The 19,254-nt window shown below is 38.3% G+C and overlaps 1 protein-coding gene across 3 annotated transcripts in view; it reads left to right on the top strand.

Annotated features, from left to right (window-relative positions):
- TOX (thymocyte selection associated high mobility group box) overlaps nucleotides 1-19,254 on the top strand; it is a 219,393-nt gene that overhangs the window by 281 nt on the left and 199,858 nt on the right. The window contains exon 1 of one of the 3 annotated variants that reach the window (XM_042022586.1): nucleotides 1,202-1,468. The exons of 1 other annotated variant lie outside the window; for it this stretch is intronic. In XM_042022586.1, coding sequence (XP_041878520.1) covers nucleotides 1,325-1,468 — 144 coding nt within the window. In that variant the 5' untranslated portion in view covers nucleotides 1,202-1,324. Of the gene's footprint in view, nucleotides 1-1,201; nucleotides 1,469-19,254 lie in introns of those variants that run through there. One more of the 3 variants, XM_042022584.1, reaches the window with a different exon arrangement.

Raw genomic sequence — 19,254 nt, 5'->3', positions numbered from 1 at the left:
CTCTGGCGAGCCGCGCACCAAGTTCCCCGGCGAGGCGGAGGGAGGGCAGCGGCACTTGCCGGGGTTTGGGGTTTGGGGAGCGCAGTGCCGCCCGCCGCGGAGCGGTGCCGCCGGGACACAAACCCGCTCCCCCTCAGGCACCCCAAATTAAAACCCCCGGAGTAGTCTGGGGGCGGGCGGCTGGAGCGGGGGGGTGGGTGGGGGAGGCATTTTCCGTAACATCTTTTCGGAGAAACGGCGTGGACAGGGATGTTGATGCGGGGGACTTGAATTTCCAGGGCTCCTGTTAATGAGAAAAATCGCGCCCGCCACAAATGCGCAGAAACTCTGCCCCGCAGTTCATGTGTCAAAGAGGTACTTGGCAGTGCCGAAAGCACGTTTGTGTGTGTATGTGACATACACACACACACACACACACACACACACACACACATCTCTCTGTGTGCACAGTAAGTCTGCATAGTGTTGACAAGTCGGTTCAGAACATTGGCTCCACTTTGTCCCGGCTGTGCAACTGCCTTACCAATTTCTCTGTAACTTGATTAAACCTCTGTAAATCGGGTCAGTACCTGAGGAGAGCTAAGTTCTAGGTCCCCGAGCCCTGGGGAAGGAGGAAGCGCGGAGGATACTCGCGCTAGCCCAAATTCTGAGTCCGATTCCGAGAGTTTGGTGCTGCGATCCCGGAGCACTTTGCGTGACTTTTGCTGCCAAGGAAGGGGGCTGGGGTTCCTGCATTGTTGCTGCCGCTGTGGCCTGAGCCAGCTGGTGCTTTATGTATGAGCTGTACTTTCTCTGCTGTTACGGAATGAGCTTTGCACATGAATAAAACGCTGGCCGTAGGAAATGGTCGGAAAGTGCGAGTTACCCAGAGCACTCCTTTGAGCACAGCCCAGCCACGGGGAGCAAGCCGGGAGAGAGCGATGTGTTCAAACCTGCGCGCTCGGGCGCTTGTGTGGAAGCCCGCCGTGGCAGCCCGTGGCGGGCTGCAGCAGCAGCAGATGGCTTTTCGCAGCGCAAACTCCGCCGTGCGCAGGCTCCGCAGGGCCGGCCGCGGGTGCGGAGGGCGGCGGCGGGGCGCGGTGGCCGGCGGGGCGCTGCCGCGGAGGGGTACCCGCCCGGCCGGGCCCGGCGGACAGCCCGGTCCCGCGCCCGGCTATTGTCGTGACGGTCTCACGTGTCAGAGAAACGTTTCGAGCCGTCCCTTTCATCCCGGGCAGCTGCCTCGATTCAGAGATAAACAGCAAAATAGAGTGTGTCTGTGCTGAGGCGCGGAGGCTGCGGCTCCCGGGTGAAGCCCTCTCAGTTTTCAGGAAAGGTTTCCCACATGGTCGCATCTACCAATCACAACAGAAAGGACCAAATTCATCCAGGCTGCATTTCACATATACTCAATGGAGTTATAGAATCCAGAGATAAATCTGGCCCTTTGTGGTGGATGCCTCAGGATATTTCAAGAGAGATCCCAGAGGTATGACTGTTAGTGTTGTTTTAAGTAACTGTTTTGCAGCATCTGGCAAACGTGCCCTATATATTCGAAGTTTGTGCCAGGAGTGAACTTGGTTCAGCAGGAAGAGTTCAAATGCAAAGGAGCATTTATGTGTTCATTAATTTTCTGTTTGTGCTCTGAGTAATCATGAGACTACTGCTACTTTTCATCTGTGGTTTGCTGTTATTTTCTCTATTGTCAGTTTTGTAAATTGTAACAGTGAAGTGTTGCCATGTGAAAAGCTTGGGCTGATATTAATGGCATAAGAACCAAAGTGTTTGAAGATCTGTTTGGCAGTGAAACTGGACAAACATTATTAAACCTATCAATGATTTAAAGCTTCAGAAAGAAGGTAATGACTTGAATACACATTTCACTCATCATTCTTGAGATAGTGGGCCAGATTTAATTTAAAAGTTAAATGCTTTGGAAAATCAGGAATTACTTTAATATATTAAATCATTTTCCAATTAAGTTCCTTAAATAATTTTTGGTGTGTTGCACTCCAAATCGAATAATTTAATTTAGAAAGTCATTTTCAGAATTTTTTTACTAGCTGGTTCAAGCTTCTTTCAAGTCATGCCATGTATGAGGGAGCAAACTGTTCTTTTTAAATGCAAATGAGACACTCATTCTGTAGACAAGTTGCAACTCTTCTATTTCACTTTGCCTGAACTGATAATGTGCTTAAAAGTGCACAGTCATAAGACATATGTTTTATGCTTGGAAAAGACTTACCAGGAATGTTTCAATATAAGATATCTAGTATAGAACAAATGTCTTTCTCACATGTCTTTACCACTGACCATTGATAACATTAAATGGACAGAGTAGATTTGCCAGGCCCCTTGGAGGCATACATTTAGTGAACATTTCATTTTTCACCCCCTTCACTCTCTCCCTTTGCCCAGCATGATTAACATTGCTGTGAAAACTTATCTGACTTGTTCTAAACATGTCGTCATGTTACAGTATTGCTCTGTCACTCATTTTCAGGCTGTGTGTATTTAGGGAGTTTGAAGGGCGAGAGGCCTGCAGAATTTTCTATTCAATATGTTTGGTCGAGTGTTTGCTTTTAAACTCCCCCAGGACAGGAGATGATGGCCGGAGTGGGATGGATCCATGTTCTGGGTCAGAATGGGGGTCTTCATTAGGTGTTTACCTGCAAAACTCATTCAGAACTCATTCAAAACCCTCAGGAATCTTGTTTCTTGTAAAGTTAGTTAAAACTTGCTTTTGGCACTTACTAGTGGATTTGGCCCTATTTTTCATACCTAGGTTTTGGTGGTGTTTTTCCTTTTAGAAATTTGCCAGACTTTGATTCTTTACGTTTGAAGTCTGCTTGAGCTACTGGTAATTTAGAATGTATTCCACGAATACTTAGGCTTTTAAGTTTTCTAATTGTTCTGTTAGTACTAATTTTTTTCCCTGATAAGATTGTTGTTTGTAGCATATGAGTTCCCAGGCACATGCATGGGAGGTGTTGACGGTGCATTTTTCTGTAGCCAAAGGAAAATAATGTAGATTCAAACAATCGCCTCTTATCTTACGATTTTGAGTTGGCAGGCTTTGTTTCAGAAGACTGCTTAGATCTTTATTTTATAAACCTAAAATAGCATTCTAAGCATCTTAACCTAATATTTCTCTATCTGCTGTGAAAGCTCATTATACTCTGCATATATTGTTATGCAGGCTTTTCCTTGTTTCTCTTGCATTACCCATGGAGAGAGAAAAGTGAAAGAGCAATGCAAACAATGTTGGTTATGACAACTGTGTGAGGTATCTCTTATACAAACAGACAGAATGGACAGTATGCTTTGGTATATAGGTCAGCCTTTGAAATAACATAGTGGAGCTCTTATGCTGGACAGATTTAGGGTTGGGGTTGTACTGTTCGCCTCTTGAAACTTGAAGCATAATTGCAGTTCAGATATGTTCAGGCTAATGCAAGTAGTCTGTTCAGTTGAAGTTTATTTTAGGAAGCGTCACGTTCCGTAATTGAGTTGAATGATATAAAAGAAATAACTTTGATAATCCAAGTGTCTCAATTTGATAGAATATGGCCAGTGTTTTCATGCTGCCTGAAGAAGTCAGATGATAAGTTTAAACGTTTATGTAGAGAGAAGTAAATAACAGCCTCATGGCTTTCCCTATTGAAGTGCCACCTCCAAAGACCGCTTCGATCAGTACTGTAAGAAGGATTGGTATATTTTAATTTTCATACTTGCAACTTCACAGTGTTTTCAGATATCTGCTCACATAAAGCACAGTTATATAATTGTAGTTTGACACAGCTAATGACAGGGATGCTGACCTCTGCCATCAGTAGGCAGAAAATAATGGTCTTTACTGCTCCCAATGGTTAGCCTTGCAGAATTATGCACTGGATTCTTCTGTGATTTGCTACCTTGTTCAAAAATACAGGAGCCTACAGCTCATCTTTCTTGTATTCACTGGTAGTTGTCAGTGCAGTGGAAAAATACAGCCAGACAGCAGAGGTAAAATGATAGACTGTAGTTGTTTTTAAAAAGAGGAATAAAGAAGAGAAAGGAAGGAGAGGGAAGCAAAACCTTTCAAAATGAAAAAAGCAGAGTGAACTTGGGTAGAAGTGGATAAGGAGATAAAATACAATGCTTTGTAAGCAGCTAACAATCCCGCTGGTAATCAGAATTCCATGGAGCAAAAGTGCATATATTTGTACTCAGCGTTTAAAGTAATTTATTGTGTAAACTTAACCCTACCATAGAGACTACTCTAAATAAAATATTCCATGGCTGTTTGCAAAGTTTACATTATTTCCAGGGGCTTTCTTCCATCCAGTCTCTATCTCAAACTCAGAAGTGTGGCAAGCAGGCTCTCTGAAGGACAGCTCTAAAGCTGAAATACTGTTACTGTTTTGACAGTGGTTTAGATTATGCTCATATTGTTTATCCTGAACATATTTTTTCCCCCTTAAAAAAATACCTTGTCCTCTACCGCATTGGAATCATACTTAAATTTGTTACCATTTTATAAAGATTAAACAGTTGTATTAGGGCTGACTGTTGATTTTCAAGTGTTAAGTCTCTTAGTTTCAAAAATACCACATATGAAGAATGGAAATGGACTTTTCTTTCCTGGGTTACTAGACCTTAGTATGTAGTCTCAGAGTTGTGTGTAAGTCTCAAGTGTGCCTCCTTAAATTCCAGTGTTTCAGAAAAGAAGTGGTCCCAGTTTTAGTGGAACACGGACAATGATTTATGTATGTGCTTTTGAGAAATCTTTCTCAAAGGTGTCTATAAACCAAAGCATTTGCAGTATTTTTGTTTCTTTCTGCCAAACATCAGTACCTTGAGAGGAATTATGTTTTATTCTCATACCAGAACGATGTGTTTCATCTCTAGAGCATTACCTTCAATCAGCCTATCATGAGGTCTTATGAAAAAAAAGTGAAAACAGTAAATTATTAAGAATGCTGAATTAACTAAACACTACAGCACATGCAGTACCTTTGGTGTTTACATTAAACCAAAGAGCAGCTGGAGCTGACATTGAGAAGCTGGTACTGTGCAAGACTGGGCAGTTCCAGCTCCTGTTGAGTTCGGGGTGTGTTGGGGATGATCACTCTTTACTGTGAAGAACTGAGCACCCTCCAGCCCTCAGATTCCCATGTTAGCAGGACTTTCTCGTCTTGCTAAAGACGCAAGCATTTGGAAATGAACTGTGCATAAAACACAATTTATATTTAAGCAGAGAATTGTCCTAATCATGGCAGGATCTAGATAAAAGTTCTTGGATATTTAAATCCTGTATTGATGGTAGATATAACAAAGCTTAGATGTTGGAAGTAAAAAGCTTCCTTTGACTGCACTCTCAGCACGGCTCAAGAGTGACCTGAAAGCACCACTTCGCATGGTGAGAGGGTAGTCCCTGGATCGGTGCAGACCTTGGCTTCTGGAACTGACAGCAGAGGCAATTAGTGGCAGCTTTGTTTATCTTTTTGAAGAGGACACATGCTCTTTGAATGTCTAGCATGGATTGCATGCAATAAAATACTTATTTTAAATATAACCTAAATTTAAGTGTTTTGTTTTTGCAGTTGGACTATGTGATAGTTGTAGATCCCTTCCAACTGAAATAGTCTATTCTGCTGTTTTAGCTATGCAACTATGTACCAATTTTCTGCCCAAAGAATGATTTCTCATTAAAAACGTTGAGTTATAAACCGCTTCAAAACATGGTTTATAGCAGATTCACCAAATGACTCTTAATTATAGCAATGCTTCCAAAATACTTTCAGGCATGGAATTCACATCAACCCAAATGAGATTTTCTTGGTCATAACGCTTTTCCCCACAGCGTTCAGTTGGAAAATGGCAGCGTTGCATTATTCTATGGTTAGGCACAGATTTTGTAGCCTTAGTAGCAGCACCAAACTCTGCCCCTCCACAGAGGTGAGTGCCCATAAGGATCTCTTGTCCCCCCTGCTGCTGGAGTATCTGCCATTTATGTTCATTGGTAGCAATCAGTTTCCTGTTAGTAAGTCATCAAATAAAATGTTTAGCTCTTGATTTAGACCTTCAAACTTAAAATTGATTTTCAGCAGACATCTTGGTGTAACCCACATTTGTAATGTCTGTGGTTTTCTTTTGCTTCTTATGTTTGCAGTAAGTAGTTTATTTTTAGCATTTGAATTTCATATCGCTCTAATAATATTTATATCTTATCTTTCAATTGCACATATGCTAACACTGTTCCTGAACTGTTCATTTAGTATTTCTCACTGGGCTGCTATTTGATTTGCTATAGACCCCTGTTGAACGGTTTCCTCCCAAGGAACACGCTGCTTTCTAAGTTGCAAAACATACTTGAATTACATGAGCATCTGACAAATCCAGGTTAGTGGAAATGTCAGAATGTTTTAGCATTCACATTCTTGACTGTTAAACCACTCTCTACCAGTCAAAAGTAGCACGAATGGCTTTTTTCAAAGGTACTGCTGGCTAAGCATGGAAATTGAGCTGCTGTGGTAGTACTTTTGTCTCCTGCTATTGTTGTTGATGATTATATGGTCTTAAAGGTTAAATGGAAGTTACTGTAGCTGGTATGTATTTTTGTTATATTAAGAAAATCTGCAGTGAATTCCAGTTCTAAATGCAAGAAGAATTCAGAACTCTGAAATCAGACAGTGATAACCTGTACTTAGGGAAATGGGTCAGTAAAGGAAGTATAAAGTCTGCCATGCGGAGTAAAAGATTTATCTAGACAGTTCCTGCCAGAAGAGAAGATTATGTAAACATGTAAATTCCTGTTGTATCTATGCTACTCTATATGTATATACACACGTAGATTTCTGCTTCATTATATATTGCTGACTTCGAAGGAAGTGAACTTACTCTGAGAATGCATCATTTCTGTCCTTTACTATATGTAACTGGCTTTGAAGTTATATTCTGGTCACAGTTGCCAGAAGTGGGTAGGTTTGTGTTCATGAATAAGAGAAAACATTTGTTTCTCATATGATCGTTGTGTTTGCATCAACCTGAAATAATAATAAATAGTAAAAGGAAAAATAATGTGGAAAAGGGATGATAACCTTTCAAATAATATAATTGATCATTTGGCACACAAAGTTGTGAACATTAGTCATAGAAACCTGCAGATAGTAGAGGCTTAATATCAAAGCTAATGATTTATTTTATGTTAATGACTTTCTGCTAGGGCATAAAAGACTGCTCATAATGGACTCTCAGTGCTGTGTTCAGTTGTGAAGGCTAATGGGATAATCTTACCCAAAATTAAGCTTTTTGAAGTAAATCATGGTGTTGTTTTTTCAAGTTAACTCTTGAAAATGTATTGTCAGATTGATTCTTTAAGAACTGCTTGTAGTCTTTTTAGGAAAATATAAGGCAAGTTCTTTTTTCTTCACCAGCAGTTTTCTTAATTGTGTTGGAAATGTCTGTTTACGTTTTTTTTACTGTTCTGAAAAATAATATTCGAGATGTGGAAGTCATTCAGTCACCTCAGTGTTTTTACCATAGGGCAGTAGGTTTTTGTTAGGCACAGTTGTTTTTACAGGTTGAACAAAGGAAAAGAATTTTTTTTTAGTGGCTTAGCCACTTACTAGCTAAATGGCAGTAAAAATCTTCATTTTGCATTGAGAAGTTTTTAAAATCATGTTTACAATTAGTTATAACCAACATTATATTTCAATAAGAGATAATTTGCCTACTAAAGTTCACATAATGTGCTAATCATGTGTAGTGGTTAATAAAGGCCTCCTATCTCACTCCCCTGATGGCTATAAAAGGCTATTATGTTCATGGCAGCAGTTCAGGTACAGCTGCTGTGTGTTAATAATGCATCATTGTCCCACTAATAAACACAGCAAAGGTCAGCAACCCTGAACACCTAAAACACCCATTCTCTTTCCAAAATATTTATTAACACCTTAATGGTGTATCTATTCATTTTGGTTAGGATTATATCAGTTAGTGACCCTCATGGAATACTGTGTGTTCAGGTTCTGCAACCTACATGCTGTTGTGGGCTGCTGCACTCATCTTTCCTCCTAAGCACTTCTTTTTCATCACAACTATGTGTTGTTTTTGAAGACTAGCATTTCATGGTCACCTTATGATTAACTTGCTTTGGTACTTAGTTTGTCAGTTTCCATTTTTTTCCTCAGCTAATTTAACATTCTGTCTAGAGGCTGAATTTTCATTACTTAAGACACTTTGTAGAAATTCTAACTGTGAGCTAAAACACTATGTGACTGTGTAACACACATTGACACATTCATGCATCGAGAGATGCATGTATACATGTGTGTACATGAGCACTACTTCCCCTAGGTTCCACACATAATTTTATACTAGTTACTTATGTTTTCCTTTTTAGCATAGATTGCTGTATTCATAAAGGTTTTTTTTTTAAAATGCATTTTCTACAGACAAAGAACATATTCACATGGGATTTCCATTTTGCCAGGGAAACATGCAAATCGATAGGCCAGCACTTATCTACATTAAAATTAGGTACACTGTAATTTATGGGTGTAGTGATACTGTATTTTTCTTGCATAGCCTCAGATATTCTTAAAGGTAGCCTGGCTCTGTGTCCATAGAGAAAAGCAAAAGTGTTAATTGAACAAAATCTCATTTTCTCATCTTGTAGTATTGTCTTTTGTTTTCTGTTACTCATTTTGAAAACCTGATTTTTTTTCTTGTGCTGTGTGATTTACAAACAAATGTTTAGAGGGCAGAAAAATACCACTACATTTCTATCAAGAGAAATGAAAAAGCTTAACTAACTGAAGGGTTTCTATTTGGTGTAGCACATAGCTTCAATGACACATTTGTCATGCTTTAAAATATATAATACATACAATAAAATATGTACAGGCACAGTTGTGATATATGTAGTGTCTGGCTCCATTGCTATTGTTTGTAGTCTCTACGGTTGTCATACATTGTTCTTTGCACATCATACCCTTACAGCAGAATTTGACACAATTTCTAGCTTTCAGTCCTGCACCATTTTCATTGCACAATATACATGAGTTTGACAGGGTGTGTTGAGGACAACTCTGGCAAGCAATTGATATTTTGAAGTGGCAAGCGTTTCAGCAGCTGCCTGCTTGTGAAAAAGGAATGATAAGGTATACTGTATTGTTAGTTTCAGGCAAAGCATTAAGGTTTAAGCTCTGTAAAAATGTACACATTATTCGTCAGTGGTGAAGCAAGCCTTTTATGTTTTTTAGAGCTTAGCTCTCTGGCTGATGTGAACTAGAATGACATTGGTTTAATGGTCAGTAAATGAATAGGAGTACTTTGAATTTGAACCACTGCCAATTTTGCACCGACAAAGAGACTGACAAAAGAAAGATTTTATGTGAAAGCAAAGCACAAGCAATGTTTGGGGAGGTGGGGAGAGGGGCAGAGGAACCCAACAGAAATATTCTCCAACGCTGTGTTGTAATTCTTCTGAAATTGTTAAAACACATCCATTTTGCATGGCTCATCTGCTACGAACCTAAGCTGTTTCATCTAATGTTCTTTAAAACCTGTTGTATACACATAGTCTTTTAGAATATATTCATATGGAATTTACAGTGTGTTTTTCTAAATACCACACTGTGCCCCGAAGGCCTGTTGGCAGAACATCAGAGTTGTCCACTGCTGGAGTTCTCAAGTCTCTCTCTATCTGGTAGTGGGAAATTGTAGTTTAATCAGTTATGGCACTTTCAGTGTGTAACATTCATTAGTAAGGCAATTTGTCATGACTGTTAATAGTTAGGATGCATCTGCTCTCTCTTCAGTTATGGAGTGTGATAAGCAAGAGGGCAAATATTTCAATATTTAATAATATTAGCATGTTTGAAAACTGTAATTCAAGGTTAGTGCTCAAAACACAAACATCAGATTACTAACAATCTATGTATTTTTAATGGTTTTACCTTTACAGATTGGATTTGAAAGTACCCTAAAGCTCTTACGAGTTGTGCATTATGTGACTGGGTATTAGAAAGCAAATGTTAGCATCTTCAATGTTTATCAAAGACTTTTCCTCTCTTGCCCTCTGTAAATTGAAAGTTAGGATATTTTCAAGGAGTTGGAGTTACTAAAAATTATTTTCCACTCTATCAGTAATAAATTGTTCACAGTATCATTTTTGGCAGTAGTGGATCTTTTTCAGTGTTAGTTTTGTGTCTGGGCAGCTCACAATGTAACATTATAAAAGATATTCGATGCCTACCAAATAGACAACATGCAATTAGAATAATGTTCTCTTCTCACTAAAAACCAGCTTGTAATCATTGTTCATTGTTCTAAATATGAAAGGATAAATTGTTTCCTACAGCCAAGAAAGGTTAGAGAGGGATTTTTTTCACATAAATCTGATAACCCTCATGTATTACATAATATGATAGCTTCACACACAATAGCTTTGTGACACATTTTAATTTTTAATGAAAAGCCCCCAAAATTTTAACATAATTCTTTAGAAACCGAGCCCAATCTTGGTAAAATCCGTTCTTGCTAGTAACAAAAGCTGTTACTGTTTAAGTTCCTGTTCAGCAGTTAGTTGGTATGCTTCACTGGATGTTGTCAAAAAGGCTTTTCTCTTGATTGACAACCCCGTAGGAATGTGAATGGAGATTTTAATTGCATATCATGTGTGCATATCAGAGTGAGTGGATTCACTGACTCTGCTTAGCTCTGTATCTCTACAGGTCAGTCATGCCAAAGTACTTCTATTTTTAATAAGAAATTGATATATTTTCCAATGAGAGAGAAAAAGGGCATGCAAGTAAAGAATGGATTGTAAAGCAAAAGGTTCCTGTGAATTTTGGAAGAAAAATGAGTGCAATAAATTTTAACACAATTAAGAGGTGTTTTGATGATGCAAATTTGTATTAAGTCTACATTGGCCAAAGACTGCTAAAATAGAAGTGTGTTTATCTTTTTTCTTTTAATTTTTCTTTTTTTTTTTCCAAGAGTACTTTGAACAAAATCAGTTTTAAAAAAAAGTAAAATGAGTGGAAAAATTTACTGAGGCAAGCTGCCCTTGAGTCTTCCCCTTTATAGAGACAAGGGGAAGTGATGGGAGTTTCTTCCTTTTTAGTGAGAGCTAGTGGGGTTTCTTGTTCATACTGGATTTGATCCACACTTTTTGGGCAACACTGTTAATTTAGGGGGAGATTATCTCCATAAGGACCTCAGTTTTAAGTCTGATACTAAAACCAATTTTGATATCAACTGTAATGCAACCAAAATATTTTTGTTCTTAAGAACAGTAAATGATACATCACTACAAAATAACACTGCTAAATAGACCTCATTATTTTCCATAGCCAAGAACATTGAAGGTGAAAGTAACAAAGCCAAATATTCATTATTATGAATAATAATTATATGTTGATATCTTAAATTAGATTCCAGGTTTCATTTTGCATCAGAAACCACGTCATTGACTGTATTCTTTTTAAAGCTCATAAAGCATCAGCAGCTGAAAGCACAGCTACCAGACAGTTGTGAGGAACTTTTAGCTGAGTTAGTGTTTTGTTCCAGTACAGGGACATTAAAATCTAAAGGGGGATGACAGTTGCATTTTTCTGTGAGAACCCCTGGGAAGGAATTGTTACTTAGTGACAAAGTTTCTTTCCTGGCTTCTCCTAGTTTGTTTTGAATGAAAAGCAAATTGACTGCCTTTTGCTCTCTCACCCTTTGTGTAAGGCCAACTCTGACTTTCAGGTTATATTTGTGTAAAAAGTGTAGGAAGGAAGGATGCTCACCACTTGTTGAAGGCACATCAAATGGTCTGACAACACTCTGGCACCTATATGGAGCCTGTTTGCTGCTGTGCTGGCTTAAGGTATATCTCACCCAATTGCATCTTGAACATCAGTAAACCCTCAGGAGTGCTTAAAAATAAGTAAATACCTTCAGAAGAAAACCAACAAGATTTGCTTTATTTCTGATGAGACAGATCACTTCTGACTTAATATATGACATCAATGTATGGTTGGACCTATTAGAATCTGGCGCTTCTATGAGTTGCAGTGTTTTTGAGTAAAAAATAGAGCACCAGGTCCACAAGACTCCCAAAGCCAGGGAAAATTCCAGATTTTGAAACTTGAAACCTGTATGAAATGAAGAATTTTCTGATTTTTTTATCAATGTTGAGGAAAGAATCTACTTAGATTGTGTAACATTAAATACCAGGGCCAATTTTGTAAATCACCATAGTAGCTCTTGAAATAAAGTTGAAAACATTGCAACATTGATGTCATGAGGACTTCATTTTTTTCAGGATTTTGTTAGGTTACAAAGTCAGACACTAATACTGGGAATGGCAGATTCAAGGATGTCTTGATTTTGCCCTTTAGTATGTTATCATTGGCAGGAATGGGAGTGAAACAGAGGGTGTGGAATGAGTGATCATGCCATTGCAACTTTATCATTAACGCAGTTGAAAATTGCACCAGAGTAAAACTTCCAGGCAGCCTCAAATTTGGCACTTGTTACATTTTGACCTCATGACTTTCTAACCCAAATAATATTTAAAAAATAATTCTTTTTTGTGTCTGTTTTGCTGATTCATTGGATCATATCCATGCCATTCATTGCTCTTGTCTGTTTGGAGTGTCTGAGTCTCTTCGGCATTGCTGCACAGATTTTTCTGCTGCTGAATTAACTCTTTTTTGGTAGCAGGGAGAGCTTTGTCATGGTGAGTGAAGTGAGGACCAAGTCTTGGTGTGGCTAGGAAGATCTTGGCCTCTCTCTTCTTACCAGTCCTTTCCTTCTGATACTTTGATGCAGGCTGTCATGATGCATGCATTACGTTTTGTGGATTTTGAATTGAATATGAGAATACCTGTGTCACTATTTTGTCCTGATGCCCTCATTTTGGGCTGAGGAACTCAAGCATAAGTTAAGGCCTTAGTATTTTCAACACTTTATCTCTGAACAAAAGGCACTTCTCTATCTCAATATCTTTTCTTCTCCTGAATTTGAAAGTTATCCTGCAAATAATGGAGCTGGTTGAGTTTCCTTAAGGCTAAAAATACCCAAGCTCTAAATACAGATATTGTGACCAAAATTACAGTCACATGTACTATAGTCAAACCTACAATTGTGAAGTAAGAGAAAGCCTACTGTGCATGTATTTATTATCATATATATGGTTACTATGCTTATTGGAATAATTAAAGAGGCATCTGTTAAGTGTATGCTTATACTAAACTTTCTAAATTTGTATAAATTATTTCAGTTCTAGTAAAACCAGGGGATTCAGTTTACAAATCCTTAGGGCTTGTCCTATCATATTTTTCTTTGGAGCTAGAGAGGAGTCCATGTATTTAATAATGAAATCTTAGAGAAAAAATATTTTTGAAAAGGAAAAATATATTACTCAGCAGAATCCATTGCCCTTTTAAGAATGCTTTCTCAAACAGAACACTACAGTGGAAATACTAAAGTAGCATTCTTAAACTCGGCTGTGGTTTTATTAACTCTCTTCAGAAATACAAAATTTAAATGCTAATATATACTGCAGAGTAAAATAGTTCTGAATTTAGAAGGAATCTAGAAGGTTTTGGTTGGAGGAGAAGACTGCTTTCTAGGAACAAGTTTATTACAACAGAGACAGCCCTTAACCTGCTGCTTCCTACACGGTTGCCTGGAATTCTAGCAATGCTGGAAGCTCTTTGTTAGAGGTGTAAGCATATTCTGAAGCAATGGGGCACATTGATGTACCAGGTCTGGAAGTTAATTTTCTACCATTCACTCATCAGAATCTTTTCTTATTATTGCTACTGAGCTTGTAATGGGCCTATACAAAGCTGAGTAGTTAAAAATAGAATCACAGAATCACTGAGAATTCTGAACTGGAGAGTGTAATGATCTTCAGGTCCTACTATCCTGGGTAAGGATGATATTTTTTGAGGAAACATGAGCTTTTCACTCACACTGGTAGCTCAGTGTTCAGTCAAGTGGGGGAGAGGAGAGCAGGGAAGGGGAGCACTGAGTGTTTAAGGAACTCATCTAAGCAAAAGAGCTGGGTCTGTGGTCCCTTGTGCTGGTTCAAGAATCTGTTTGTATTTTACCATCACTGAACACCAGTTTCTGTTCTGTCAGGACATTCCTTTCTCCCTTTACATTTCGAGTATTCGCCATACACAGATGCTGAACTTTGAAAAGATGGGTGAATTGCATTCTTAGAGTACCTGTCACTTGGGGATTAGGAGTTTGTGCTAGAACAGAAGAAAACATGAAGATATTCTGTAGAAAGAAGATTTTCTAACTGGTCTTGGCTAAAGCTGGATACCATTTCCACCGGTATGGACACCTAAACTATCTCCAGGGAAAAGCTGACCAGCTGACTCTTAGATGAGAAGGGACACCACCAGAGGGTCCTGAAGTACCTGTACTGCCAGTGGAGAAAGCATGTATGGAGTGTGGGGGGTGTGCCCCAGACAAACTAATTTTCACCCTGAGTTCTTTGGGGTGTCTCAGAAATCTCTGGTTCATAGACCTAGTGTGACAACATATCTGCTTTAAGGAAAATAGCCAAATTCAGATTTAAATGGCAGCAGAGCTATTAGGATCAGGACAGATCAACTGAAGTAGTGCTGGGTGATGTTAAAAGTTATGTGAATGAGGGTTTGCAGAAGTCTTTACGGTACATATATTGCTTTTTCTGTGAACTTGCAAGACTTTAGGCAATGCTTGCTGGCTCATGGAACAAACTTCCCATACTGCAGTGGTTTCCTGTGAAGTGCTTTCTGTCTTAGTCTGTGAAACATCACGTTAGCTATCCCACTGCTGCATTCATCGCTACTTTCCTCACTCATGTTCTTTAGAAAGTCCTGACATCCCGCAACAGAGACTGATTTACCATTTCCGACCAGGAACTTTCTTTTAAGAAGGTAGAAAACAAAAATATCAGAAAATCCTTTTTTTGACCATTATAAAGATGACATCACATAAGAGAAATGGGGAAAAATAATGTAACCAAAAATATATCCTGGTGAGAGAAAGAGCAGTGTCCAAAAATGGATGTAGATCCTTCAACACATATTGAACTGTGGTCTACAGAAACACTGTGAGATGCTATGTCATCTCCTGTCCCATTCCACCCCCCCATCCTCCCCCATCTCTGAAAAAAATCACTCTTCTCCACATCACAATTTGTTATCTCGTAACTTGGATGAGAACCTTGTTCTTCCTCAACAGCAGATCTTATTTCAGTCCTTATCTAGTGGTTCAATAACTTATGCCTCTAGCTCTTAAAAAAAAAAGAAAGGGCTGATGAGTTTGAAGTACAAGGAGCAGACCGCTCAATTATGTGAATTCTTTTTCCTTCAGGGCCACTCCACAGTACTCCATAAATATAATTTTACTATTTGGGTTTTGGTTTTTCCTCTTCTTGGGGTTGACTGTTTAGCTGAGAACCTGGCAAATAAATGATTCCACACAGAAATAGTTAAAAAGCATTAGCTTAAGGTTATTAACCACACAAGTGCTAAAGTCATGAAAGGACTTGTTTATACCCATAAAAGTAGGGAAGAGAAAGGTAAGAATTAAGAGCTGGAATTCCATATTTAGTTTGAAATTTCTAGTGATGGCAACATATTTTGTATATAGGATTATTACTTTTTGGCAAGCCCTGCTATATCTAAACACTTTTGGGTGGGCTAAGGATGAAGTTTCGTTTTAACTCAGAATTTTCTTGCTTTGTGGTTTCAGACTTTAGATTATAATAACATTTCATGAGCATCAATTTTTATGGTACAGTTCCTTTGTAGAAGATGCTGTTTTTACACAGAACTAGTGCTAGGTCTGTCACATTAGCTTTTAAAAGGTGAACTTAATTATATGTGTCCTGACAAAGATTTGTATCGTCTAGAATGCAGAACTGTGACAAGATGTTTTTGAAAGAATTAAACAAATCTTGTATTTTCTTACTACTTTTTTCCCATTATCCTAGGAAGTAATGCCACCGCGTGCAAAACTTTACCCTCTAGGTAAAGTTTTGCCCTCATTATATGGGCTGAAATACACTCCTGAATATCTCATTACATTCTGTATGAACCACTTGTATAGGACTGCCAGTGTCTGTCACCAGTTCTGCCTTAATACAGTTTCCCATTCTTAGTATCTTGTGTCTAGACTCAGTGCAGCACAAGTACAAAGCTGCTGTCTTTTTAGTGTTGAATTTTTAATATGTTTCACAATTTGTAATGATTTTGTTATTGAACAGAATCGGACTCTATTTTTGCAGATTCCACTGTATTTGAAAAAGTCCCTATTCTTTCCTCCCTTGAAGTGTTTATAGTCCATTGTGTACTTCTCTATGTATCCAAGTCTCCAAATTAGTTCTCTGTGTATCTGAGTCTCCAGATTAGTTTGCATCACTTGTGTTATAAAACTCCTTTTCTTCCACCACTACTCTGAAATTGCCTTGCATACTCAGTGTAACCTATGAATTGGTCCTGCAAGTGAGTCATTCCAAGGCTGTTATTCTTCCCTTATAACTATATTTAATAGAAAATACTGTGCTCTATGTTATGTCCATCTTGTTCAGTGTCGGCTGAGATGGAAAAGCAGAATGCAATATCAGAATACATTTAAATGTAATAACTTCTCTGGAAAATTTCTTTTTATGGTACAGAAATAACAGCTCTTCTGCCATTATCACTGCTTTGGCTTTTAGAGCCCTGTGGTACCAGAGTATTTCAATGACTGGCTTGGCCTTTCAGCTCTTACCCTAGGAAAAATGCCACTGATGTCCAGAGGAGTTTTGCATTGTTCAAGGACTGTGATTTGGCCTCAGGTGAGCTATATAGCCCTATCTTAGGTACCCTTTTTCCCTGTATAAAACATTACATAAAATTTAGCAGTTTGCCTATCCTGCACATTTCTTCTATTAACAAAACGATACACCTGGGGTTAGTTTTCAAGATTATTGCATTTTATACTTACTGACCCTAAAGAAATCTTACTGAAAGCATTAAATGCATTTTCTACCGAGCGTTGTTTTTCCTATAATTATGACCAGTATTAACTATCACACTTACAACATCACATTTTGTCTGGCCCTCCTGCAGTTGCAAAACTGTGGCTGAGGTTCATTTGAGTTACTCTTGCCTAAAAAATAATCAGTTAGTTTTATTTTCCCTGTGTAGTGGATCATTGCAAAGGGAATTTCTTTAGCAAGACACAGGCCCACAAGCTGTGAATCTGGGGTAAGAAATAAATGCACAAACCCACAAACTCACTGCCTCTCTGCAACAGCCCCGGTAAGATTCCCTGCAGGTCCTTTTCCTGGTAAGTAGGATAAAGAGTGTTGGTAGCTGTAAGGGAACTTAACTTCAATAGCTGAGGGAAACTCATGCCGGAAAACTTGTTTTTGTTGTAAAACAATTACATATCTTTCCATCCACATGTTCTCACCGGATCTTTCAGAAATATGTGACTCACAAGAAGCTGTGATGCTCTCACAGTGTGATTCAGGCTGCAGCCTGCCTGGGACATCTCGAAGACCAACTGTTACTACTTGTAAAAATTTCCTCTTAATGTTTCCTTTAAATCTCCATTTCAAATTCAAAATCCTTGCATAAGTAGATACATGTAATTAAAGAATCAGTGTATTTTCCTCATGCAGGGAGTTTGTCCACTGTTCCTTTGTTCTGTTTCTTGACCCTCTTCTACATTACAATTTTGTTGCTGTGATCTACAGCATACCATGGGTGTGGTTGAGTGCTGTGGGCCTGGATAATGTGAATTTATGCTACTCTGTGTGTTGTAGAGTAGCATTCCATGCAGATATATCCATGCCCACCTAGAATGCCTTTGTGTAAAGATACTCTGCTTTGAAAGAAAATGGACATTACAGCTTTCTAGTCTTTCATACCAAGTTTTTGTCTTAACTGGTGAGCTGCTCTCGTTTGTCGTGTGGCTGTAGGACAAGTACCGAGAACAGAGGGGGCAGAATTCACCTTTTAGTAACAACTTTAAATAGGTTTTAGCCAGTTCTGAAACTCTACCCTAAAGTTACTTGGGGATTTTTCAAAATAGAGAATATACTTCTAATTGATGTGGGTGCTAATGTGTTTGTGTGTGGAAATCCCATGTGTATGTCTACCTTAGGCATATTTTGGAAATACCCTATATATGCACTATTAATGCAGATAATTCAAGGATGAAACATCCTAAAATTTGCCAGTGGATGTGATTCTAGTGGCAAGCAGTTCTACTTAGAAAGTGAGATTGAATGTGGTTCGGCATTGGCAGGCTTGGCTAACTGGAGTATATAGCAACCATTCTAGCTTGCAGTAGTTCTAAGTCTGGCTTTAAAAGTGCTTCAGGAATAATTTTGAAGTAGAAATCTGAGAATATGAGATACACAGAAGGAAGTGTTCCTGTCTGTCATGAAAAATCTGTATCTAGCTAGAGGCTGCAATGATTGTGAAGAATGATAGTATCTCAGATATGCAGTATGCATTTTTGACTGTCAAAATTTGCATGTATTTAATGCATTGAACTGTTTTAAAAACACTATTCTTAGAATACTTGTCAAAATATTTTCTGTAATGGATGAATTTCAATCTAATTAACATATTCATGGTTTAAACTTATTGGCATTTTTTTGTCCAAAGAAGTGCATAATTTATATTTATATATAAATATCTTATACATACTATATTCAGAGGTAGTATATAGCTCAGGTTTAAATTGAACTTGGATGATGTTCAGTCATAATACATCTTACTCATCGATACAACCTTCTGTAGTTGTTCATCAATATTCTCTGAAAGAAGACAATAAATGTTTTATACTTACAACCCATCTCTTAGGGTTTTTAATGGTGGAATAAAAAAAATTGAGGTAAAGCTGCCTCAGAGACTTGTTTTGTGCAAAATTTGTTCTGTGTGTGCAACACTTATAAATAAAGGTGCAAGAGGAAATAGTTTAGATGTCAGGTAAGATGATGTCTATATAAGCTCTCTGCTGAGTTCTGAGTAATCTTTTGTTAGTTCCCCCAATAACTCAGTCTAATCAAATACAAGGATGTAAGCGATATCATGTAATAGGTTTTTGGAATCAATAAATATGCCAAGGTTTTGAATTACTAGCAGTGTAGATGTGTCTGATAAGCTCAATTTTTTGGAAAACTGATCCCCTAAAAGTGAAAAGTGAGATCTTTAAAAAAAAAAATCAGATGAAAGCCAAATCTTTTATGAAACAGAAATAAAGTGTGGCCAAGTCCTACTTTTCACAAAT

Source organism: Corvus kubaryi, unplaced genomic scaffold, assembly GCF_017639235.1.
Source record: "Corvus kubaryi isolate FWS band 111438036 unplaced genomic scaffold, C.kubaryi_AGA036_p1.0 37216, whole genome shotgun sequence".
In the NCBI taxonomy this organism is placed as follows: Eukaryota; Metazoa; Chordata; class Aves; order Passeriformes; family Corvidae; genus Corvus; species Corvus kubaryi.
Note: the sequence above shows the minus strand (reverse complement) of the source record. Positions and strands in the feature narration are given on the sequence as shown.